Here is a 21,296-nt window from a genome sequence, read left to right on the forward strand (position 1 = left end):
CCTCCTCTCCAATGTTCCCGGAGCCTTTGGGTAGGAAAGGGGGTTACTATAGACGTCCCATCTACAGCTGCATACTCATAGTCATTTATTACCAGCACTGTACACAGGAATGGGTCTCTGCATTAACCACTACTTCTCTGACCAAGGTTGGAAGCAGCACCAATCTATGGATACAAACATACGTCTTTAGAAGGTAGTTTGACAGCATGACCATTTAGAAGAACAACATTAAGGCAGGCTTAGTGGTATATGTCTTTAATCCCAGCACTTGGGAGGCAGAGGCCAACCTGGCCTTCATAGTGAAGACGCCTATCTATGGGAGGAACACTGGCTACTTGAAACCAGGGATCATTGTGTTCAGCTTAACATTCTTAATTCAAGCTCTGTAAGAGGCATGGCAGGGAAAACCAGAGGTCATAGGGATCTAGGCCCAATATAAATATCCAGGCTAGGCTGATAAAGACAATAGTAAGGCAAATCCAATAGTATCAATATTTGTATCAATAGTCTCTACAACATGAACTAAATGTCCAGAAATTAGACAGAAGACTTGGATGTTAGAGCTAAAAATATTATAAAACTCCTATCATTTTATTTTTTTAACAGTTCTATGGAAAAAGAATCCACATAATATACAAGTAATCCACTTAAAGTATACTAAAAAGTATTAAATTGTATACAAATCATAGGTTTGCTTACTAAGCTGAGCTCAAAGGTCCCTGGCTTGGGATAGTCAGTGTTCTGCCCACAAATGGGCATCTTCATGTACATGAGAGGGTGGGAGAGGGTTTTAGCTTCAGAATAAGACAAGACAGGAAGAAAGACAGGAAACTAAGAGGACACAGAAAGTGTCCCCTCATTCTTGAATCTGATTGAAGTCTCAGCAGCTCTGAGTCAAGAATTTTGGGCACAACTTTGCCATGAAGATTGCCTACTTAGAACATCATCACAAAGATTGCTTAATTGGGGTTTCTATCATCATCATAAGACACCATAACCAAATGCAACTTGCAGAGAAAAGGCATTGCTGCGTCTTACACTTCCAGGTAACAATTCATCACTGAGGGAAATCAGAGCAGGAACTAAACAGGGTGGGGATCTGGGGGCAGGAACTGAAGCAGAGCCATGGAGAATGCTGCTGCTGGTTTACTCCTGGACTGCTCAACCTGCTTTTTTTTTTCTCTTTCTCTCTTTAAAAAACATTTTTGTGTATTAAATTATTTTTTACAATTTTATTAGTTAATTCACTTGATTATTTAGTGTGTGTGTATGTGTGTGTGTGTGTGTGTGTGTGTGTGTGTGTGTGTGACTCAAGTGGAGAGCAGTTGGTTGTCTCTTTCCTCCGTGTGAGTCCTGAAGAATAAACTCAAGTTGTCAGGCTTGGCAGCAAGTCCCTTTACCCACTGAGCCATCTTGCCTTGCACGCCACACTCCCCTTGTTTGATTTTTTTTTTTTTTTTTTTTTGAGACAGGGTTTCTCTGTGTAGTTTTGGTGCCTGTCCTAGATCTCTCTCTGTAGACTAGGCTGGTCTCGAACTCACAGAGATCTGCCTGGCTCTGCCTCCCAAGTGCTACTTAGAAGCATGTGTCACCATTACCTGGTGCCAACCCTCTTTTTAAAAAACATGGTTGGAGATTTAGCTCAGTGGTAGAGCACTTGCCTAGCAAGCACAAGGCCCTGGGTTCGATCTTCAGCTCAAAAAAAAAAAAAAAAAAAAAAGTAAAAGAAAAAACAGGTTTTTAGATTTTTTTAATGCATATGAGTGTCTTGTCTACATGTTTGTCTGTGTACCATGTGTGTGAAGTGCCCTTGAAGGCCAAACAGGGAGTCATATCTATCAGAACCGGAGTTATCGAACTTGTGAATGCCTATGTGGCTGGTAGGAATTGAGCCCAAGTTCTATAAACAAGCTGTCAGCATGCTCAACCACTAAGCCACCTCATCAGCCTTCCAAACCTGCTTTCTTATAGGCACCCAGGAGCACCAGCCCAGGGTGGCAACACCCACAATGTGACTGAGACGCTGTCATCAGTCACCCTGTAAGACAATAACCCCACAGATTTGCCTACAAGCCAATCTCAGGAAAGCATTTTCTCAATTAAGATTCCCTCTTCCCAGATATGTCTAAGTTTGTGTCAAGTTGACAAAAACCAGCCAGCACACCTACACAGAGATAATAATATTCCTTTTTTATGGTGCCATGTCAAATAAGAATGCTAAAGTAATGATAAACTATGCTTAAACCCAAAGCCTATGAGACCTTTGAGATTAACCTTATTCCCTCCGCAGGTATAACTGAGAATCTATAAACAAGATCATAAATCTGTTTGCAGTCAAGATGCATTTCTTAACTCCCATGTAACTTATTATTATAAGAATCCCCTTCACCCTCCTAACCTATCGTATTAATTACTTCTCTTGTTGCTATGGCAAAGTACCAGACAAGAACAACTTAAGGAAGGGTTTGGTTTTGGTTCCCAATCTGCAGGTACAGTCTATCATGTCAGAGAAGACACCACAGCAGGAGCATGAGGAGGCTAGACACAGTGCTCACACAATTAGGTTTCCTATTGTTCCCCCATTTTATTCACTCTAGTACTCCAGGTCATGGAGACAGCGCAGCCCATACTCAATGCACGTCTCTTCTCTCTTCAGTTAAACCTCTCTGGAAACACCTTCATAGACATATCCAAGGGTGTGTCTCCTAAGTGGTTCTTAAACCATCTACATTGACCACTGTCCTCTTTAGGGCTTCCATGGCTGTTAAGGGACACCATGGCCATGGCAACTCTTATAAAGGAAAGCATTTAACTGGAGCTGACTTACAGTTCAGAGGTTAGCCCATTCTCATAATGGTGGGAAGCATGGAGATGTGCAGACAGACATGGTGCTGGAGAGGTCGCTGAGAATTCTACATCCAGATCAGCAGGCAGCAGGAAGAGAGAGACTCTGGGACTGGCTTGAGCATCTAAAACCTCAAAGCCCATCCCCAGTGATATACTTCTTCCAACAAGGTCATACCTACTCCAACAAGGCCACTCCTATGAGGCTATGGGGGACTGTTTTTCATTCAAACCATCACAAGCATGAATATTTTAATCAATGTTTTTATTTTTTCAGAATTTCTTACAATATATTTTGATCATATTCATTCCTATTCCTCCATCTACTTTCTCCAAGATCCATTCCCCACCCCCTCACCCCTTCCCAACTTCATACCATTTTTTTTTTCCTTTTTCTTTTTAATAACCCTCTGAGTCTGGTTTGTGCTAATTGGTGTGGGGTCATCCACTGGAGTATGGCCAACCTACCAGAGGCCATATCCTTTAAGAAAACTCTCCCTCCTCGGAAGCCATCAACTGCCAACTGCTCCCCAGTTAGGGGTGGGGTCTCATGAGCCCTTCCCTTCCACGCTAGAACATTGACTGGACTTGACCTTGTGCAGGTCTTGTGCAGATAACTGTAGCTGCTGTGAGTTCATGAGCCATAGTCACGTCATGTTCAAAAAACACAGTTTCACTCCAGTCCTCTCTGAACTCTGACCTCTTATGATCTTTTTGCTCTTTCTTCTGCAACGATACTTGAGCCTTGGTGTTAAGAGGATATAGAGGTCACCTTTGTCCTCACTTATTTGCTGTCCTTTGGCCAAATGTGAGTTTCTGAATTAATTATATCCACTACACAAAAAAACTTCTCTGGTGAGGTGTAAAAACTGCACTAATCTGTGAGCACAGAGGTATGAATTTAGAGGGCAGTTTGATACTATGTCTATTTAACAGAATAATAGTAGTAGGTTTACCCCTAGGGCCTGTGAGCTCCCCAACTGTAAGTCAGGTTTACACTACCAAGTATCCATTTCCTCCTGTGGAGCAGGTCTTAATCTAATTAGAAAGCATTGGTTACCTCCATAACACAAATACCACTATTGTATCTATGAGCATATTTTGCCATACCTGTCATTATTGTACTTCACAAAGTTAACAGCTAGGTAAAAATGTTGATAACTCCCCACTTCCACCCCCAGAAGCCCACGTAGCATCTCTCTCTGTATTCTGAAAAGTAGTCATCAGGAAGAAAGTTTCCTGGTCACTTCCAACTTGATTTCCCCATGTTCTGTGACCAAAAATATAGTGTCTTCAGCAATAGGGTCTTATCATCAAGGGCACCAGGACACCCTTGATCAACAACTCAAGGGAGGTATCCCACACCTATGACTTCTTAGATAAATATTATCTTCTATGTAGGGTAACTCCAATTAAACCTTTTTATATGAGCTGGTCAACAGTGGCACATGCTTTTAAGTCCAGCACTCAGGAGGCAGAGCCAGGTGGATCTCTATGAGTTCAAGGCCAGCCTGGTCTACAGAAAGAGATCCAGGACAGGCACCAAAATTACTCACAGAAACCCTGTCTCAAAAAACAAACAAACAAACAAACAAAAAAATACCTTTTTATATGTGAATATATATATATATGTGTGTGTGTGTGTATGTATATATGTGTGTGTGTGTATGTGTGCATGTATAGATACATAAATATGTATGTATATGAAGCTTGTAAAATAATAGGCTTCCATATAGATTTTTGTATTAGTCAGGCTTCTCTATAGTAGCAGAACTTATAGAATGAATCTCAAGATATATATAGAAGGGGGATTTATTAGAATGACTTATAGGCTGTGGCCCAGCTAATCCAACAATAGCTAGCTATGACCACAAAGTCCAAGAATCCAGAAGTTGCTCAGTCCATGAGGCTGGATGTTTTGGCTGGTCTTCAGTAGATGCTGGAATCCCAAAGAAGTAGGCTCTAGTGCCAGTGAAGGCATGGACTTGCTAGCAAGGTGAGAGCAAGCAAAGAGCAAAAACTTCCTTCTTCCTTGTCCTTATGTAGGCTTCTGGCAGAAGGTTAAAGGTGTGAACCAGGTTAAAGGTGTGCCTTCCTGCTTCAAGATCCAGATTAGAAGTGGATCTTCCCTCTTCAAATTAAGTAAAAACCCTTCACAGGTGTGCCCTCCATTTTTGGAATTTAGTTCACCCCAAACACAGTCAAATTGACAAGCAAGAATTGATATCACACTTTTCAAACTTCCTTAGTGTCAATGATCCCTCTTCACACCCCCTCCTTGGGCTACTCTCTCTTCCTCTCCCCCTACTTAAGCTGCCCTCTCCATTATTCCTCTTTTCTCCTTCAGACCACCTGTGTTGCTAGCTGTGGTGAGGCATGCTGGTAGGATATGGTGAAGAGACAGAGGCAGATGGATCAAGAGTTTGAGGCTAGCATGGATGGTGAATATTAACCACATCTATGGTTTTATCTTATTGGCTTGTACTCCTCTCTAGTGTAACCCAGAAACCACTCTATGATTTCATTTACCAAAAGAGGAAAAAGGGGGAAGGGGATTGCTTTTAAAACCTTTAAACAAGGGTTGGGGATTTAGCTCAGTGGTAGAGCACTTGCCTAGCAAACGCAAGGCCCTGGGGTCGATCCTCAGCTCACAAAAAAAAAAAAAGAAAGAAAGAAAGAAAGAAAGAAAGAAAGAAAGAAAGAAAGAAAAGAAACACATCAGAAGCAAACTTCTGCCCTCCAGGGTTCTCCCATTGTGCTGTAAGCCTGTATTTAAGACCTCCTCTCTCCTTCAATAAACAGCATTAAAAAAAACAAAAACAAAAACTTTTAAACAGCCTAACTTTGGAAGCCACCCCAATCATAAAAAAAGTCACTCACATGTGACTCCTGAGAAGTCCATTTCCATGACTTGGGTATATACTGTTCTTTTCCTAACTCTCCCCCAGCCCTTACTACTTTTTTTTTGCCCCTGATAGACATCTACTTTGCTTCATACTGACTCAACCTCAAGTTCTTTTCTGCAGCAAAGCCCAGAACCCAGGCTGCACCTGGGAGGACATCTTTGAGAGAACTCCTCAGGTTGCTGCAGGCTGCAGGGTGGAGCTGAATCACCTACTACCGTAGACAAAATGAAGAAGAGTGTAGAGAGTTCTAGAGAGAGTCTGGAACAGCCCTCTCTCCTTCCCCAGCTCCTGAGCCTCCTCTCTACCCCCATGAGAGTATGCCTATCTGTTCAACAGACACACATCCACTCACAGAGGCTGGTGAGTGACCTATCTGTTCAACACACACACACACACACACACACACACACACACACACACACATGCAATGAGTGAAGCCAAGAAGCTTGGGTCTTAAAGAAGGGGGTATGGGAACAGAATGCAGCTAGTGCTTTATTGGACTGCGTCGGCCAGAAAAGGGTGTCTTTTTTGCAATTTGCCTACCAGGCAGGCCCACCGTTCTCTAATTTGCCGAAGGGCATCATTTTCTGGCTACAGCCACAATATCACACACTTCACCTTTCACCACTTAAAACCCAAGCAATAAGAATAAACTTTGAATCGTCTTCTGTCTCATGTAAGAAAGCTCCCAGAATGCATAGCACTCCCCTAAAAGCTGAAGGAAGAGCTGTGCCTCCAATCTCAATGGGGCAGGGGCTTACATTTCATAATGGACTGTCCTCAGCAAACCTCAAAACAGAGCTCCCCACCCCCACTCCAGGAATGAAAACGGGCTTCAGAAAAGCTGTCTCCATTCTCCTTCCCAGCAGTGTGCAACACGCAGCATTAAAATCTGTTCATGAGATGCCAGATAGCTGGTCAATTCATTAGAAATGCAGTTATTCACACAGACCTCTGGGCTTCACACAATGCCAGTCATCAGCCTGACAAACTTGACCAAATGGATTCAGTACTTTTTTGGTCATGAAGCCCTGGTCCATAATAGCAGGGTGGTAAGAGACAGGAAAAAAAGAGAAAATGATAAAAGAGATTTTGAAAGCAAGTAATAAATACTATTGTCATTAGATTCTTAGGCTTGGCTCTGGATGCTTGGATTAAAGCCGCCTTTTTCCTTTTTAAAAATCAGAGTGGGGAGACCTCAGACCACAAGCCCCCACCCGACGGCTCCTGCGTCTTCCCAGCAGGTCAGTCCCCTCCCACCGTATGCTGGGTCAGTGCTAACTCAAGGAGGCCGCTGAGAACATGTCAGAAAAGGAGGACCCAACCAAAGCGGTGAAAATTAGAGTCCTCCGAGAGGAGCCTCGGAATAATGCAACCAAATTCATTCACCAGAGAGTTCTTTAAGTGGCTCTCAAATGGCACCCATCACACAAGCTAGCCTCCGCGCCTTTGCTTCGAGCACAATAGGTACCAGATGAGTCACAGGCACCTTGGATTTTTAGTTTGCATCTAAATAAGCACTTTATATTTGCAAAGGGCTTTCCAGTCATTTGCAAAAAGCTTTCTTCTTCAACAACTCCACCAGGGGAGTCCACGGAACTAAAGATTTATTGAGCCCCCTGTCTGACCAAATGAAAGGTGCTGAAAAGCAGCCCTCCGAGCTCCGCGCTCATTAAACCCGGGCAGGGAGTTAGAGTCAGGCCCTCCCACCCAGCCAGGCGTCTCTTTCCTCCAACAGTTACTGGGAGGCACCCTCATCTGTTCCTCCTGCACCCCCACTTGAGGATCAAGATAGCTTTCAGGGGAGCCGCCATGATGTTAAGACCTCGACAAACAATCATCCATACAGACTGAGAATCAGAAGGTGCTTCACCGTGTGCAGAAATGCCCTGCTCCCCTCCTCAGAGGTCTCAACCTAGACCCTGTTGCCCCTACTTCCCCAGAGTACTATCGAAAACGAGGGGGGGGGGGGGAAGCCCGTTGTTGACAAAAGTTAGGAAAGAGCACCTAGGTCAGGCCGGCAGCCCACCTCTAGAAGTGTAATTTCCTATGTTCGATGCCCTGGTTATCCTAATTTGCATGGGGCTAGAGGCAACAAAAACCAGAATTAGCTACCGTTTATAACAGTCCAACAAAGTAGGGACATTATCCCATTACACATGCATGCGTGCATGTGTGTGTGCGTGTATGTGTGTACACACACAGAAGGGGGGCGCTAGAATCACAAAGTCGTCAGGTAATAGATGAATGAAAACAAAAAATTTCATTTGGTATCTTCTTTTCCCAGCTTCCCAGCCCTGGCAACGGAACCCACCACTTTGAACAAGCTGGGCTTGCCCTCTACCACAGAGCATCACCTCCAAGTCTATCGTTCTTAGGGTTATAATCCCTAGCAAAGGCTACTACCAAGTTTGGCATTCTCCTGCCTCTACCTTAACCCCCTGAATGCTGCCATTACAGGCTTGTGCCACCAAGCCTGTCCAGTTAATTTCTCCCACAGCTAACGGCCTTGGAACCTTCCTCTGGGCCCCTAGCTGTGAAGTCACACTGACTGCCAAGTCCGTTAACTGAGCGACTTTAGGCCAGTCAGTCACCCACCCAGGCTGCTCCGGTTTTCTTATCTGTTTGATTGGAGACATCAGCCAACTACATCAGCACTTCAACAGTAGCCCACAAAGAACTAAATGCTCAACACTTGTCTGATAGATAAATAACTTTAATATGCCCTGCCTGACAATTAGGAGAAAGAGGATAACAATCATGAAACTTAATCCACACAGACATGAGCAATCACGGATCTCTTAGGCTAACATAATAATGATGGCAATAACGATAAGAACCGCCTTTCGAATATTACATTGTACTAAAATAATAATAATAATAAATAAATAAAAATAAAAAGAACAAATGTGATCTCATTCGGTAACTGTGAACAGTCCTATTGGTCAGGTAAACCCTTCTGTACGGATGAGAAAATTGAGACTGACGGCTCCAGCCACCGGCCCACTGTCAAGCTGCAGAGCTGGTTGGATTTCAGACCCGGGTCCCCCCCCCCCCCCCCCCCCCCCCCCCCCCCCCCGCCGTAAGCCTCAGGGCTTTACTGCAGGACACACTGCCTGCCTTCGGGTCTGCTGAGCATCCCACCGGAGAAAAGGCCCAGAGAGGTAGATTCTCAAACACAAAGGAGGGATGTGACGGGGAACACCCCAGAGGGAGGTGGCCCTAGTCTTTCACCAGCCCAAGCCAGGCCATGCTCTTGCTTTGGCCTCCGCTTGCCTGCGGTTGGCCTTTAAGAATCGCTCAGAGGGAAAACCAGAGGCCAAGCAGTCTCGCTGGGTGGGAATGCAGGGTCCTCGCAGGGCTCCAGGAATGAAGGGGGGCGGTTTTCCCCGCTCTGCCTTCCCACAGAGCCTGGAGAGCCCCCAGGTGAGCCGTGAACTTCTCACCCCGGCGGAGCTGGCGAAGTTCTTGCTGCATTTTGGCGCCCTCCAATGGTGGATTCTGGAACAGCCTCGAGCTCTCAGCCACCCACCTATGACATGCTGGGGGGCCTCATTTATTCTAACGTCTTAATCGTTTAAAAAGAAGGGAAAGGGTGTAATGTGACAGTGGAAGATTGTAGTCTTGTCTCTCATTTCTTACCCAAGTGAACAAGAAGCTTTGACAGAATTCTCCCTAATGCAGACTTTCTCAGACTTGTCTAATAGGATACATTAGATGTTAAAAATACATGTTTCTGGGTTGCACTTTAGAAGTACCTGAGCGAAACCACTAGGGGCATAGCCTAGGAACGTGCATTTTAACAGCACCCCGCACACACACACACACACACACACACACACACACACACACACACACTCCCCAAATCCTTCACATTCTCCACACCCCCGATAGATACATTGACAATTAGCGGAATCAAACGACTTGGGGAGATTCCGCTTCTGGGCATCCATTCTGCTCTCCATGTGTTAACCAGTGGGCCACTGTGACCTTCATACCCCAAACCCTCGCTTCCTGCAGGACTAAGACATGTGCCCTTGAGAGGGAATGAGGCCCTTGTTAAAGACACTGGCCTGGGAGACACGAGATCCGCTGATCAAGGACCACTCCCTTGCAAAACTTTGGGTCCATCCTGACCTCCCTGAAGCTACGATCCCTGTTGTATAAACAGAGCCATGTTCTGTGTGCTCTCTGGCTCATGGAAATAGTGGAGCCCCCACATCTGACAAGCCTTAAAGCATGATTAAGACAGCATGCAGCTCCCACTAGTGTGCTAGAACCATGCCGGTGAGAAGTGATTGGCAGTATCCTAGGAACTTTTTCAGTTGGTTATCGAACCTTTGATGGCGGCTTGCCTTGAGCAGTGATGGTAGAGTATTTACACCCCAGGAATGAATGAATGTTACCGATTGTGTGCGTGCGTGCGTGCGTGTGTGTGTGTGTGTGTGTGTGTGTGTGTTTGTAGAGAGCCAGTTGTTAGCTGTCTGTTAGCTCATCACTGAATATATAGCATGACTGGGTTCTTTTACATCTAAGGATCTGGGCTGGCTAATTTTAGTGTGTGATGTTTTTGTTTATCTGCATTTTTAATAATCAAATTTATAAAATAAAATAAAAAATAAGCATGACCAAAAGGAAGACTGTAAGTCTGAGCCAGAGAAAGTGGTCATATCACCCACTCCCCAGCCTTCGGTCAGCTGTAGCTGTTTGTCCATGACAGCAGCAGGACCCAGCCTCTCCTCCAAAGGTCACCACTAAGCAAGACCCTAGTGACCACATCTGACTTGGAGCCCCAGCAGAAAAGAAGTCCCCAGGACTGAAAGGCCTGGAGGACCACCAGGTGGAATGTGTGGTGTGCCTGCACAGCCCAGGCAGCAGCTCAAGGGAGGGTTTGTAATGTGTGCTCCAGAAGAAAGGAATGAGACCACCAAGGCCTCCCTTGGAATTGATGGAGACTTTTAATAGGACTTTACTAAATCAAGAACTCTATTCCTCCATCTTCAGAGGGAAGCCACCTTTGTCACCATGGCGTTACAGTCCAAAGTTAGAGTTAGCTTTCATCTCAAAACTCAAGCAATCTTTACACTGTTCTGTCATGAACACAAATGTTGACTCTCAAAAGCTAGCTACATAAGAGGCAGAGCAGGAGCACAGGAGATGGGCACACACGGGAGGCACAGGGACCATCACCCAACCCCTTCTCACCCAGCATGCATCTTGCTCTTCCTCAGCCAAAGCTTTGAGATGCCCAAGACAGATAAAGGAAGCTCCTGCCCTAAATCCTTGTTCCCTGGAAACTGAAAAGACAAAAGTTGTTGATCTACATTGAGACCCACATCTAAAAATCAAACGAGGCTAGTTAGCTAGGATTAAGTAATTCTTATAAGAGGAAGGAAACCTCTCATGGCCACTGAGACAGACAATAGCTCCATACTTGCTTTGTGCATGGACCTATCGGGAATAGTGAACCTGTAAGATGCTTTGAGCCATTTGGTATCTTAAACCAAGTGGCCATCTCTCTCCAGGACGAGACAAGTTCAATGATGAGTCAGGACAGCTGCACTCAGGATGTCAATGCCATTGGTTGTTTATTTGCATGTAAGTTCAACACTGAAAGTGTCTAGCTGGAGAGGCCCAGGGAGGTTCCTCAAGAGCTAGCTGGGATTCTAGGAAGGCAAGACTGAACTCCCAGGGAGAAGGAGGGATAATGGACCGGACAAAGACTGTGGGAAAGTTTCCACCACCAAACCAATTTGGCTGGAACCATGAGTTCATCCCAGGCACCAATAAAAGATCATGTTCGCAAAGGAAGTCAAGCTCACGCTGAGGAAAATCGGTTTTGGCATGCATATACAAGAGAAGCCAATGACAGTATATTCATTCTCTGCTGTGGTGGAACAAATTATCACAAGTTTAGAAATATAAACCACAACCACTTTAACCTCACAATTTCTGGAAGTCAGAACACTTGCGCATGTAGTCAGGGTCTTGGTTTACAAGACAGAACCCAAGCTGTGGGCGGGGGGTGGTGTGTGTGTGTGTGTGTGTGTGTGTGTGTGTGTGTGTGTGTGTGTGAACAGTCCTCCTGACACATTCAGGTTGTCAGTAGGATTCAGTTTCTTACAGCTGTAGCAGCGTGGTTCTTATCATCTTGCAGGATGTCAGCCAGGGCTTCTCTAGGCATTTTACCATTCCCTGCCAGAGAACCACCAAGAGCAGTTTTATCTTTGAGGCAAGATAATTTCTCATGCTTTGAAGCTCTTTGAATTCAGGAACAACTCAGTACCTTTAAGGTTCACCTGATTAGGTCAGGCTCTCCCAGAACAACTTCCCTTTTGATTAACCCAGAGTCTACTGATTAGTAGATTAATTATAGAAGGATGTTACATTATACTCGCAGGCCTATCCCACGTGCAATGGGCAGTGATTAGACATGGCAGAAATCCTGGAGTTCTTCTGTCTCATGGTTTTTAGTTATGGAGGTAGGGACGACGTCATGAAATTGGTGTAAGCAGTCTGGCAGCAGCAGACCACCTAGACAGCAGATCATAGAAGGGCTTAAGCTAAGCAGAGAAATTATCACAATGGATGGTTTATAGCATCTAACGTAGCTAGAGTTTTCCTACCTGGCCTACAGTCAGGACAAATCTCTCTTACCCGCTAGTCCCACAGTCACTCAGACCCAACCAAGTAAGCACACAGAGACTTATATTGTTTACAAACTGTATGGCCATGGCAGGCTTTTTGTTATCTACTTCTTCTATCTTAAATTAACCCATTTCTATTCATCTATAAGTTGCCACGTGGCTTGTGACTTACCGGTACCTTACATCTTCCTTGTCACAGTGGCAACTGGCAGTGTCTCTCTACCCAGCTTCCACTTCCCACAATTCTCCTCCTCCTTGTCCCGCCTACCCTGTCCTTCCTGCCTGGCTACTGGCCAATCAGCACTTTATTTATTTTAACCATTCAGAGCAACACATTTGACATACAGAACATCCCACAGCAATCTAATGCTTTTCTGCCTAGAACAGCTGAGTTCCTTGGATACCATGAGCTTGTGTGGGTCCCCTCACCACGTATCTCCTCAGTTATTCTCCATCGCATCATGCAACATGTTTCTTTAGTGGTATTTTTCATTTTATGTTACCATGTTTGTTTTCATTTGTATTGCTCATCCCTTCTCTGAACTCTAAGCCCAATAAGGATAGGGTCAGTGTCGTGTTCATGGGTCTCTGTCCATCCAGAATAGCGCCTAACACACAGAAGACTGTGTATTACAGATAGCGTGCAGCAGGGGCTGGAGAAACAGCAAATGAAAAGTGAATTGAGGGAGTAAGCAAGTGATATGGAAAGGTCCAAGTTCAGTCAAAAGGCCTGGGTGTTCTTGAAGAGAGCAAAAACCAGAACTAGATGAAAGAATGCAGGGAGCCAGGGTTTGTTTTAAACATCTCGTACTAGGGAAGTCCAACAAGCAGTGGAAATATGTCTAAGGAGTGACCAAAGAAAACACACTAGCCAATGAAAATAAGGGATAGACTTTGATGGTGGGGGATGGTCAGTCTTCATTTGATTGGATTGGGAGCTGCCTATGAGATTAGTCATCACTCCCCTGGGTGTATCAGTGTGTGCAGTCTGAGGTTATTAGATTTCAAAGGATCTGGGATGGTCACTGGTGCAATCCACTGATGGACTAAAAATATAAATTGACTACTGAAAGGTGATGGAACTGTGTAAGGTGAAGCCTACTTGGAGGAAGTAGGTCATGAGGAAAATGCCTCTGCAGGGTATATGGTGGCCCTGGTTCCTGCCTGGGTCTCCACTCTGCTTGCTGGCTGCTTGAGATGAACAGCCTGTTCTTCCACACACTCATACCACCATAGTGTTCAGCCTCACTGAACTCCCAAAGTAATGGAGCCAGCCAACCTCTAAAACTGTGAGCCAAATAGTCCTTCCACTTTTTAAGTTCTTTCTCTCAGATGGTTGACATGGCCATTAAAAAGACTAACATACCATGTGTATGAAAACTGGATTCCAAAGTAAGCCTCCACAAGATATTGGCTCTCTTTTCCAAACCTCTTATAGTTGGAATGTTTATCATTCTTTAAGTAGAATGTATATTTGCAGACAAGCAGGGAGTAAGCGTCTCAGTTGGCCACATACTATTGTCTGGAAAACAGTGGGAGAGCTTGAAGACACACATACCCACACCCAATGTCTTTAGTGTGCAGGTCCTGTGAACAGAAGGTGGGTTATAGGTTGTGCTGGGGATTAAGAAGAAGCCCGCTCACAACTCAATGTTGTACTGTTGACTCTCTCATCTCTCCCTTTCTCTGTGGGTCTTCAAACGAGTTCATCTCTCTTACCCTTTCCACTATTTTTACTCAACATTGGTTCCTTCTTTAAAATATCTTCTATTTATTCTTTGACAATTTCATACATGAATGCATTGTATCTTGATCATACCCACCCTCAACTCATGCTTCCCACTGAACTCCACACCCCAGCAATCCTTTCATGACATCTCTCTTTCCTTTTCCTCTCTCCTTTCTTTGTAACTGAGAGTGCTCTGTCTGTCTGTCTGTCTATCTTTCCTCTCCTCCCTTCTGCCATCTCCACTCTCCCCTCCTTGTACCCACTGAGCCCAGTGCTTCCTGCTGGAATGGTGACATATTTGTTGATCTTATCTATGCAGGTAGCCATAGCGGCAGTAAATTAATGAATGCCATGGCCATGTCACATGCAGATGACAGCATTCCATAGCACCCCTCCCCATTATCCAGCTCTTACATTCTTTCTGCTCCTTCTCCTGGGATCAAACACTTTTCTTCACTCTCTTCAATTAAGTAACTTTTCTCTCGTCATATGCTTCCATATGAGTTGCCTTCTAGTAACCTTTCAACTGGTGTTCCCATCCTGCCTCACACCCGTCCTTCCTCTTTGACAGGTACACAGCGGTGGTCATGCCAGTTCACTATCAGCATGGCACCGGGCAGAGCTCCTGTCGGCGTGTGGCACTCATGATTACAGCTGTGTGGGTGCTGGCCTTTGCTGTGTCCTGCCCTCTGCTCTTTGGTTTCAACACAACAGGTAAAACTTCCTGAGGTTCACGTCATACCCGAGTGGTTGTGAGTGGTACCCACCCCAGGCTTCCCATCCCTATTCAGTGTAATCAAGTGGGTATGCTGTAGTCTGCAGAGTGTTGGCCTTTGTTGGGTATAAAGTAAGTATAGAGCAAAACCTCACCAATTATTGTCACGAACATAGTCTTAACCCAGCTCATTAAAAGTCTGTCTCCCTATTTTGAAAGAAATGTCATTGTATTCATTGGAAGAAATGTCAAAGAAATGTAAATAAAACATAAAGCTATGTTAATAATTCAAGTGGGATTTGCTAATAAAAAGATAATTATTCATAACCAACCTACAGCGCAAAGTAACATATCATAAAAGCCTAGAATAAATTATATATTTCTAACTTTTTCTCCAATAAGAATCATTTCTGACATTTGAGAACTAATTCTGAAATATATATTTTTATTTTTTAATATGCAAAATTGTGGCTATGATAGTTGGCACATGGCTCATCTCCTGGATGGATGGATGGATGGATGGATGGATGGATGGATGGATGGATGGATGGATGGGTAATGATAATGTCTGTATTCAAGATGATTTATACTTTAACCATAAGACATCAATCCACATTTGCACCTTACATGATCTTTCTTTTGGGCTCAGGAAATCCATATGTTGAATGAAAACTATTGAGAATGTATGATGAAAGGAAAGGAAAAGTTATATAATTATATTAGAATCTCAAAAATGAAAAAAATATCTAAAAAGAAAATGTATCATGAGAAGAAAAGGAAGGGGGACATTTTGTAATTATAATCTTATAATTTTTAAAAATTAAAAAGAAAATGTATAATGAATGAGCATATCTATGAAGAAAGAAAACCTAAATGAGCAGTGTTCCAGAACCATGTAGAATTCTTATTTTGTCCATCTGGATTGTCTCATTCAGTTCCTGCTAGATTCCAGACTTGAGAATCCCTGATCTATATGTACTTACTAGTCACAAAGCCATATGTTTATGTACATTCAAAGATTATTGAGACGTCATGTGTAAATCCAGGAAAATTCCAACGTATAAACAATCTTCCAGGCCTCATGTCATGGAAAAGGATTTTAGAAGTCAGAATACACTGAGGAAGGCAGACAGAGGCTCTGGAATCAGAAAACTCAGGGTGAACTCCAGCTATCCTGTTCACCAGCTGTGCCTCCTTGAACAAGCTTCTGAACTTTGCTGAGCTCAACTTCCTCGAGGATGAGTTTAAGACAGTAATATAGTGGTGCATAAAGGAACAACTTCAAATGTATATTTAATTAGCATATCTAGTTACAAAGTTTTCAATATTTATTTTTTTATAAATGGCTCCCTACATTTAAAAAAAAGCCCAAAGATTTCATCTCTGAAGTTACATGTTCCTGTGAGCTTTATAATTATCTGACATAGTAACATATGTATCCTTCTTCTTATTCATGTTCAGAGTTATAACAAAACTACATGTATCTTTATATGAGCTGTAGGAGATTTTTCAAAGCAATTTTTAGAGAATAGTAGAAATTGAATGAAGCAATTCAAGTGGACAAAAAAAGAAATCTAGACTTAATTATTTTTAGTAGATAATTTTTAAATTTTTATGTACATGAGTGTTTTGCCTGCATGTGTGCCTGGTCTTTGAACCACGTATGTGCCTGATGCCCACAGGGAATAGAAGAGGGCATAGGACACCCCAAAACTGGAGTGAAAGACAGTTGTGAGCACCATGTGGAGAAGGAATCGAGTTCCTCTGGAGGAGATGAACCATCTCTGCAGCCCACAGATACTTCTTACCATGCACATTAACGCTAGGCTCTTATCCTACACGTTATGTAACTCCCTTACAGAGGCCTCTGTATTCAACAGGAAGTGAAGTGGGATAACATGTACAGACGTGTCAAGCACATACTATCTTCCCCAGGCCCGTCTTGTTTCTCTGATACATTAAAACTTAGGAAACCAAGTCATCAACAAACACTCTCCCGGTTAACCCAGAATATTCATAACACTTGGTCTGTGAGGTATTTGAATGTAACTGGCAACCATAATCTCATAAGGGAGTGGCATTATTAGGAGGTGTGCCTTTGTTGAAGTAGGTGTGGCCTTGTTGGAGGAAGTGTGTCACTGTGGGGGCGGGCTTTGGGGTCTCTTTCGCTCAAGCTTTGCTCAATGTGACCCTCAGACAATTTCCTGTTGCCTGCAAGATATAGGACTCTCAGCTACATGGTGGTGGAGAACCAGAACCATGTCTGCCTGCACGTCCCATGTTCCCCACCATGGTAATAATGGATTAAACCTCTGAACTGTAAGCCACCACCTCAATGAAATGTTTTCCTTATAAGACTTGCCGTGGTCATGGTGTCTCTTCACAGCAATAGAAACTCTAACTAAGACAGTCTGCTACCATCTTATTCTTCATTACTCATTACTTTTGTTTTGTTTGTTTGCTTTTTGTTTTGTTCTTAACTAAATGACACTTTATATGCTGGAGCACATGTACACATTACAAAGCATTGTCTGTTGAAATGATTATGGGAACTATGTGAAAGCAAAATGTCTTTTGTGGTCAGTGTTAAATGTGCTCCATGGGTTAGTGAGATAGCTAAGTCATCACACTACCTTGTTTCCGTGTGCAAATGCCCTGTGTGGGGGACTCTCATATGGGAACTGTGTACCACTGCTTGACCAAGGCACTGCTTATCTGCTGGCCCCCAGCACATGTCACCATTTGCTGCGATGAGTGTAGTTCCCCAGGCTGAGCCTGGTTCCCTTACATATTCTGGGATGCTGGTGGAGGAGGTCCTATTCTCTCTCATCCTGAGAATAGCTGAAACTGTCCCCAGATCTAGCAGTAGACAGAGTTCCCAGCTAATGTCACCGAGGCAAGGGAAGGATGATGAGCTAATTGCAGCGTGTTGGCACCAGTGACATCATTATTGTTCTAGAAACAAAACCCAGGAAAATCGTCCCAGGATTCTCAAATTGAGAATCAAAAAAAGTCTTGTGACCTAGCATGTGTGGTGTAAGACCCCACTGCTTCTCCCAGGGTCTCTCTTACATTTTAATGTGCTTGATGGTTGGTTTGGTTTACATTTGGAGGTCATTTTGTTTGTCCTTGCTTTTGAGACAGCAGTTCATGAAGTTGCCCAGGAAAGCCTTGAATTTATAATCTAGCTGCCTTAGCCTCCTGAGCAGCTAAGATTATATGCTTCTGCCACCAAGTCAGGCTTCCCCTTATGTTTAAGTTTCTTAGCAACACTGTACTAAACCCTCCAATTATTCTCATATTGTGTCAAATGCAAGGTCCATTATAAGGGCCAGTGGGTATTAGCTGGTGTCAGTGTTGTGATTATGTAACAGAAAGTTTTCTGTGGTGACTCTCTGGGTGGTCACAGCTGCCCTTTCCTAGAGCACAGTTCAGGGGATTCATGAGCAGAGCTCAAGCATAAAGAATCCAGCCTTGGTCTCTGATGCAATCTGACCCTCATGTACCTTCATTATCCTGATAGAAGAGGCCTGTCTTGGTCAGTGTTCTCCTGCCATGAGGAGACATCATGACCATAGCAACTATTCTAAAAGGAAGCATTGAATTGGGGCTGCCTTACAATTTCAAGAGCTTTAGTCCATTATCACCATGGCAGGAAGCACAGCACCAGGCAGGTGTGGTGCTGGAGAAGTAGCTGAGCTACATCCTGGTCTACAGGCAGGGAGTAAGACACTGGGTCTAACATGGGCATTTGAAACCTCAAAGCCTACCCCAGGGACTCACTCCCTCCAACAAGGCCACACCTCCTAATCTTTTCAAGTAGTACCACTTCCAGGTAACCAAGCATTCAAGTATGAGCCTATAGTGGTCTTTCTCACTCACACCAACAGGGCCCCTCCAGCAACTTCCCCATCGACAAGTTCATTCAACAGCCCATTACAAATGACTCTTTTCGGGTTGGGGATTTAGCTCAGTGGTAGAGCACTCGCCTAGCAAGCGCAAGGCCCTGGGTTCGATCCCCAGCTTAAAAAAAAAAAACAAAAAACAAACAAACAAACAAAAAACAAAGAGAACAAATGACTCTTTTCTACCAGTTTGTTGCTACTCCTCTGACAAGTAGAGATGGAAAGGGCCTCAGGTGTTGCCAATTCCACCTGATTTGGAGCATAGCTTGACTTCAAGAAATGTAAAAAGGGCTTTTCATTTAAGGCTATGGCCTGCCACTTGTGATACTGAAATCAAAACCACGGAGGCAAGCTGAACTTCAGCCACTTTGAACTTAGAGTTGCTCCTGTTCTTTGGAAAAGGGCAGTAGCAGGCAGAATCTTGGATGGGAGAGAGTTCCAGAGCTGTAGGGCCTGGCTGAATGGTATTGCCCCAGCTCCATAGGGGCCCAGAAGTTCAGTCAACCATCAAATCCACAGCCTCTAATGATGCAGAGGAAGATGTATGATGGAGCAAGAGGGCAACTCTGAAGATCCCCGAAAGAGCTCAAGCCCTTTCATTTCACAGATAAGGAAAATAGTATTTGAATTTCTGTTAAATCAGACACCATTGTGTGGTTTTTCAAAGAGAGTACTAGAATGAATAAGCAGTAGCTGGTGATCAGGTTTAAGAATTCTTCTGGTAGGGGGACTTAAAGTTAAGAAAAATCTTATCAGCTGGATAGATTTTCCATTAGGAAAAAGAAAATGGTTATTTATTTGATTTTAGCAATAGAAATGTCATCCAGCTCTCAGAACACTGGAGACGGGGAATGTGGCTGCTCAAAAGTTAAAAAGAAGAAGAAAAGCACACTGTTTGAAGGGTAGTGACTCATCCTAAATCAGACTCATCGGCATCTGCTGTCTTTGGAATTGAAGTGAGGTCAAATTCTTCAACAAATCTAAAGTTCATCAGTCTTGCATGTCAACCTTCTCCTGACCTTGCTGTGCACATCACTATGGAGCTCAAGTTCTCAGCCTAACTCACAGAAACCTCCAAGGCCCTCCTTGTTTCAGCTGTTTGCTGCTTCTCCTCCTCCTCCTCCTCCTCCTCCTCCTCCTCCCCCTCCTCCTCCCCCTCCTCCTCCCCTCCTCCCCCTCCTCCTCCCCCTCCTCCTCCCCCTCCTCCTCCTCCTTCTTCTGCTTTTTTTTGTGTGTGAAAGTGTGTTGTGGTGTGATCTGTGTGTGTGGTGTCATATGTGTGGTGTGTGTGTGGGGGGGGTGTATGGTGTGTGGGTATTTGTATGTGTATATGTTGTATGTGTGTTATGTGTGTATGCGTGTGTGAGTGTGTGGTGTGTGTGTGAGTGGTGTGTGTGTGTGTGTGTGTGTGGTGTGTGTGTGTGGTGTGGTGTATGGTGTGTGGGTATTTGTATGTGTATATGTGGTATGTGTGTTATGTGTGTATGCGTGTGTGAGTGTGTGGTGTGTGTGTGTGAGTGTGGTGTGTGTGGTGTGTGTGTGTGTGTGTGTGTGTGTGTGGTGTGATGTGGTGGGTGTGTGTGTGGTGTGTGTGTGGTGTGTGGTATGTGTATGTGTGGTGTGGTGTGGTGTTGCGTGGTGTGTGTGTGGTGTCATTGTGTGTAGTTTGTGTGTGTGTGTGTGGTATGGTGTGTGTGTGTGTGGTGTGTGGGTATTTGTATGTGTGTATGTGGTATGTGTGTTATGTGTGTATGCGTGTGTGAGTGTGGTGTGTGTGTGTGTGTGTGTGTGTGTGTGTGTGTGAATAAGTGGTGTGTGGTCTGCCCCCTGCTATGCCTACCCCCACTCCCACCCCAAGTATTGAGGTTACAGGCATACCTGTCTTTGAGCATGCACGCTGGGGATCCAGATTCACATCCTTGGGCTTCTACAGCAAGCACCTTACCCACTGAGCCATCTTCCCAGGGCCGCCTAGCCTAGAACTCTGAACCTAGCATGTCCTCCTTAAAGCTGAGTAAGGAGATGTGTCTTTGCCCTCACTCCCGCCCCTTTTCTTTCCTGAATTTCAGAAAGTGATATTAGAGTCCCCATGCCTACCTGGCCTTCCCCAGCATCCTGCAGCCAGTGAGTGCTTGTGTGCCTAGATAAAACGCTCATTTGTACATTTTCCTATGTGTTTTCTCACTCACATATCCACTCAGTAACTACCACGCTCCCACACAGTGCTGGTTTAGATCAATCATCAAACAGAGGCACTGTGTCTCCGGAGGGAGCCTCTGCTGCCCAAACCACCTCTCGAGGACTCACCAGAGAAGCATTCAGGACTGCTGTGGCATGAAGCCTCTCACTGCCCTGATGACTGGATGCCTACCCAGAGCACTCATCAGCCCCTGACTCCAGTGTCTGTCTCTCTGCCTGCCTGTGGTGCAGATGTGAAACCACCTAGCACGGAGGGAGGGATTCTGCAGGAGGCTTCAAAGCTTGGTCAGAGTGTGGGTAGCAGTTGACTTCAGTGGAGAAGGAGGAAGGGATGACAAGGCACGTCCAGCG

The 21,296-nt window shown here is 44.4% G+C and overlaps 1 protein-coding gene across 3 annotated transcripts in view; it reads left to right on the plus strand.

The window, feature by feature from the left end:
• Window positions 1–21,296, plus strand: part of Drd3 (dopamine receptor D3) — a 55,659-nt gene that overhangs the window by 25,802 nt on the left and 8,561 nt on the right. For all 3 annotated transcript variants that reach the window (XM_036203890.1, XM_036203891.1, XM_036203892.1), the window contains exon 3: window positions 14,698–14,840. In XM_036203890.1, the coding sequence (XP_036059783.1) occupies window positions 14,698–14,840 (143 nt within the window). The remainder of the gene's footprint in view (window positions 1–14,697; window positions 14,841–21,296) is intronic.

The sequence above is a fragment of the Onychomys torridus genome, chromosome 12, assembly GCF_903995425.1.
Source record: "Onychomys torridus chromosome 12, mOncTor1.1, whole genome shotgun sequence".
NCBI lineage: Eukaryota > Metazoa > Chordata > Mammalia > Rodentia > Cricetidae > Onychomys > Onychomys torridus.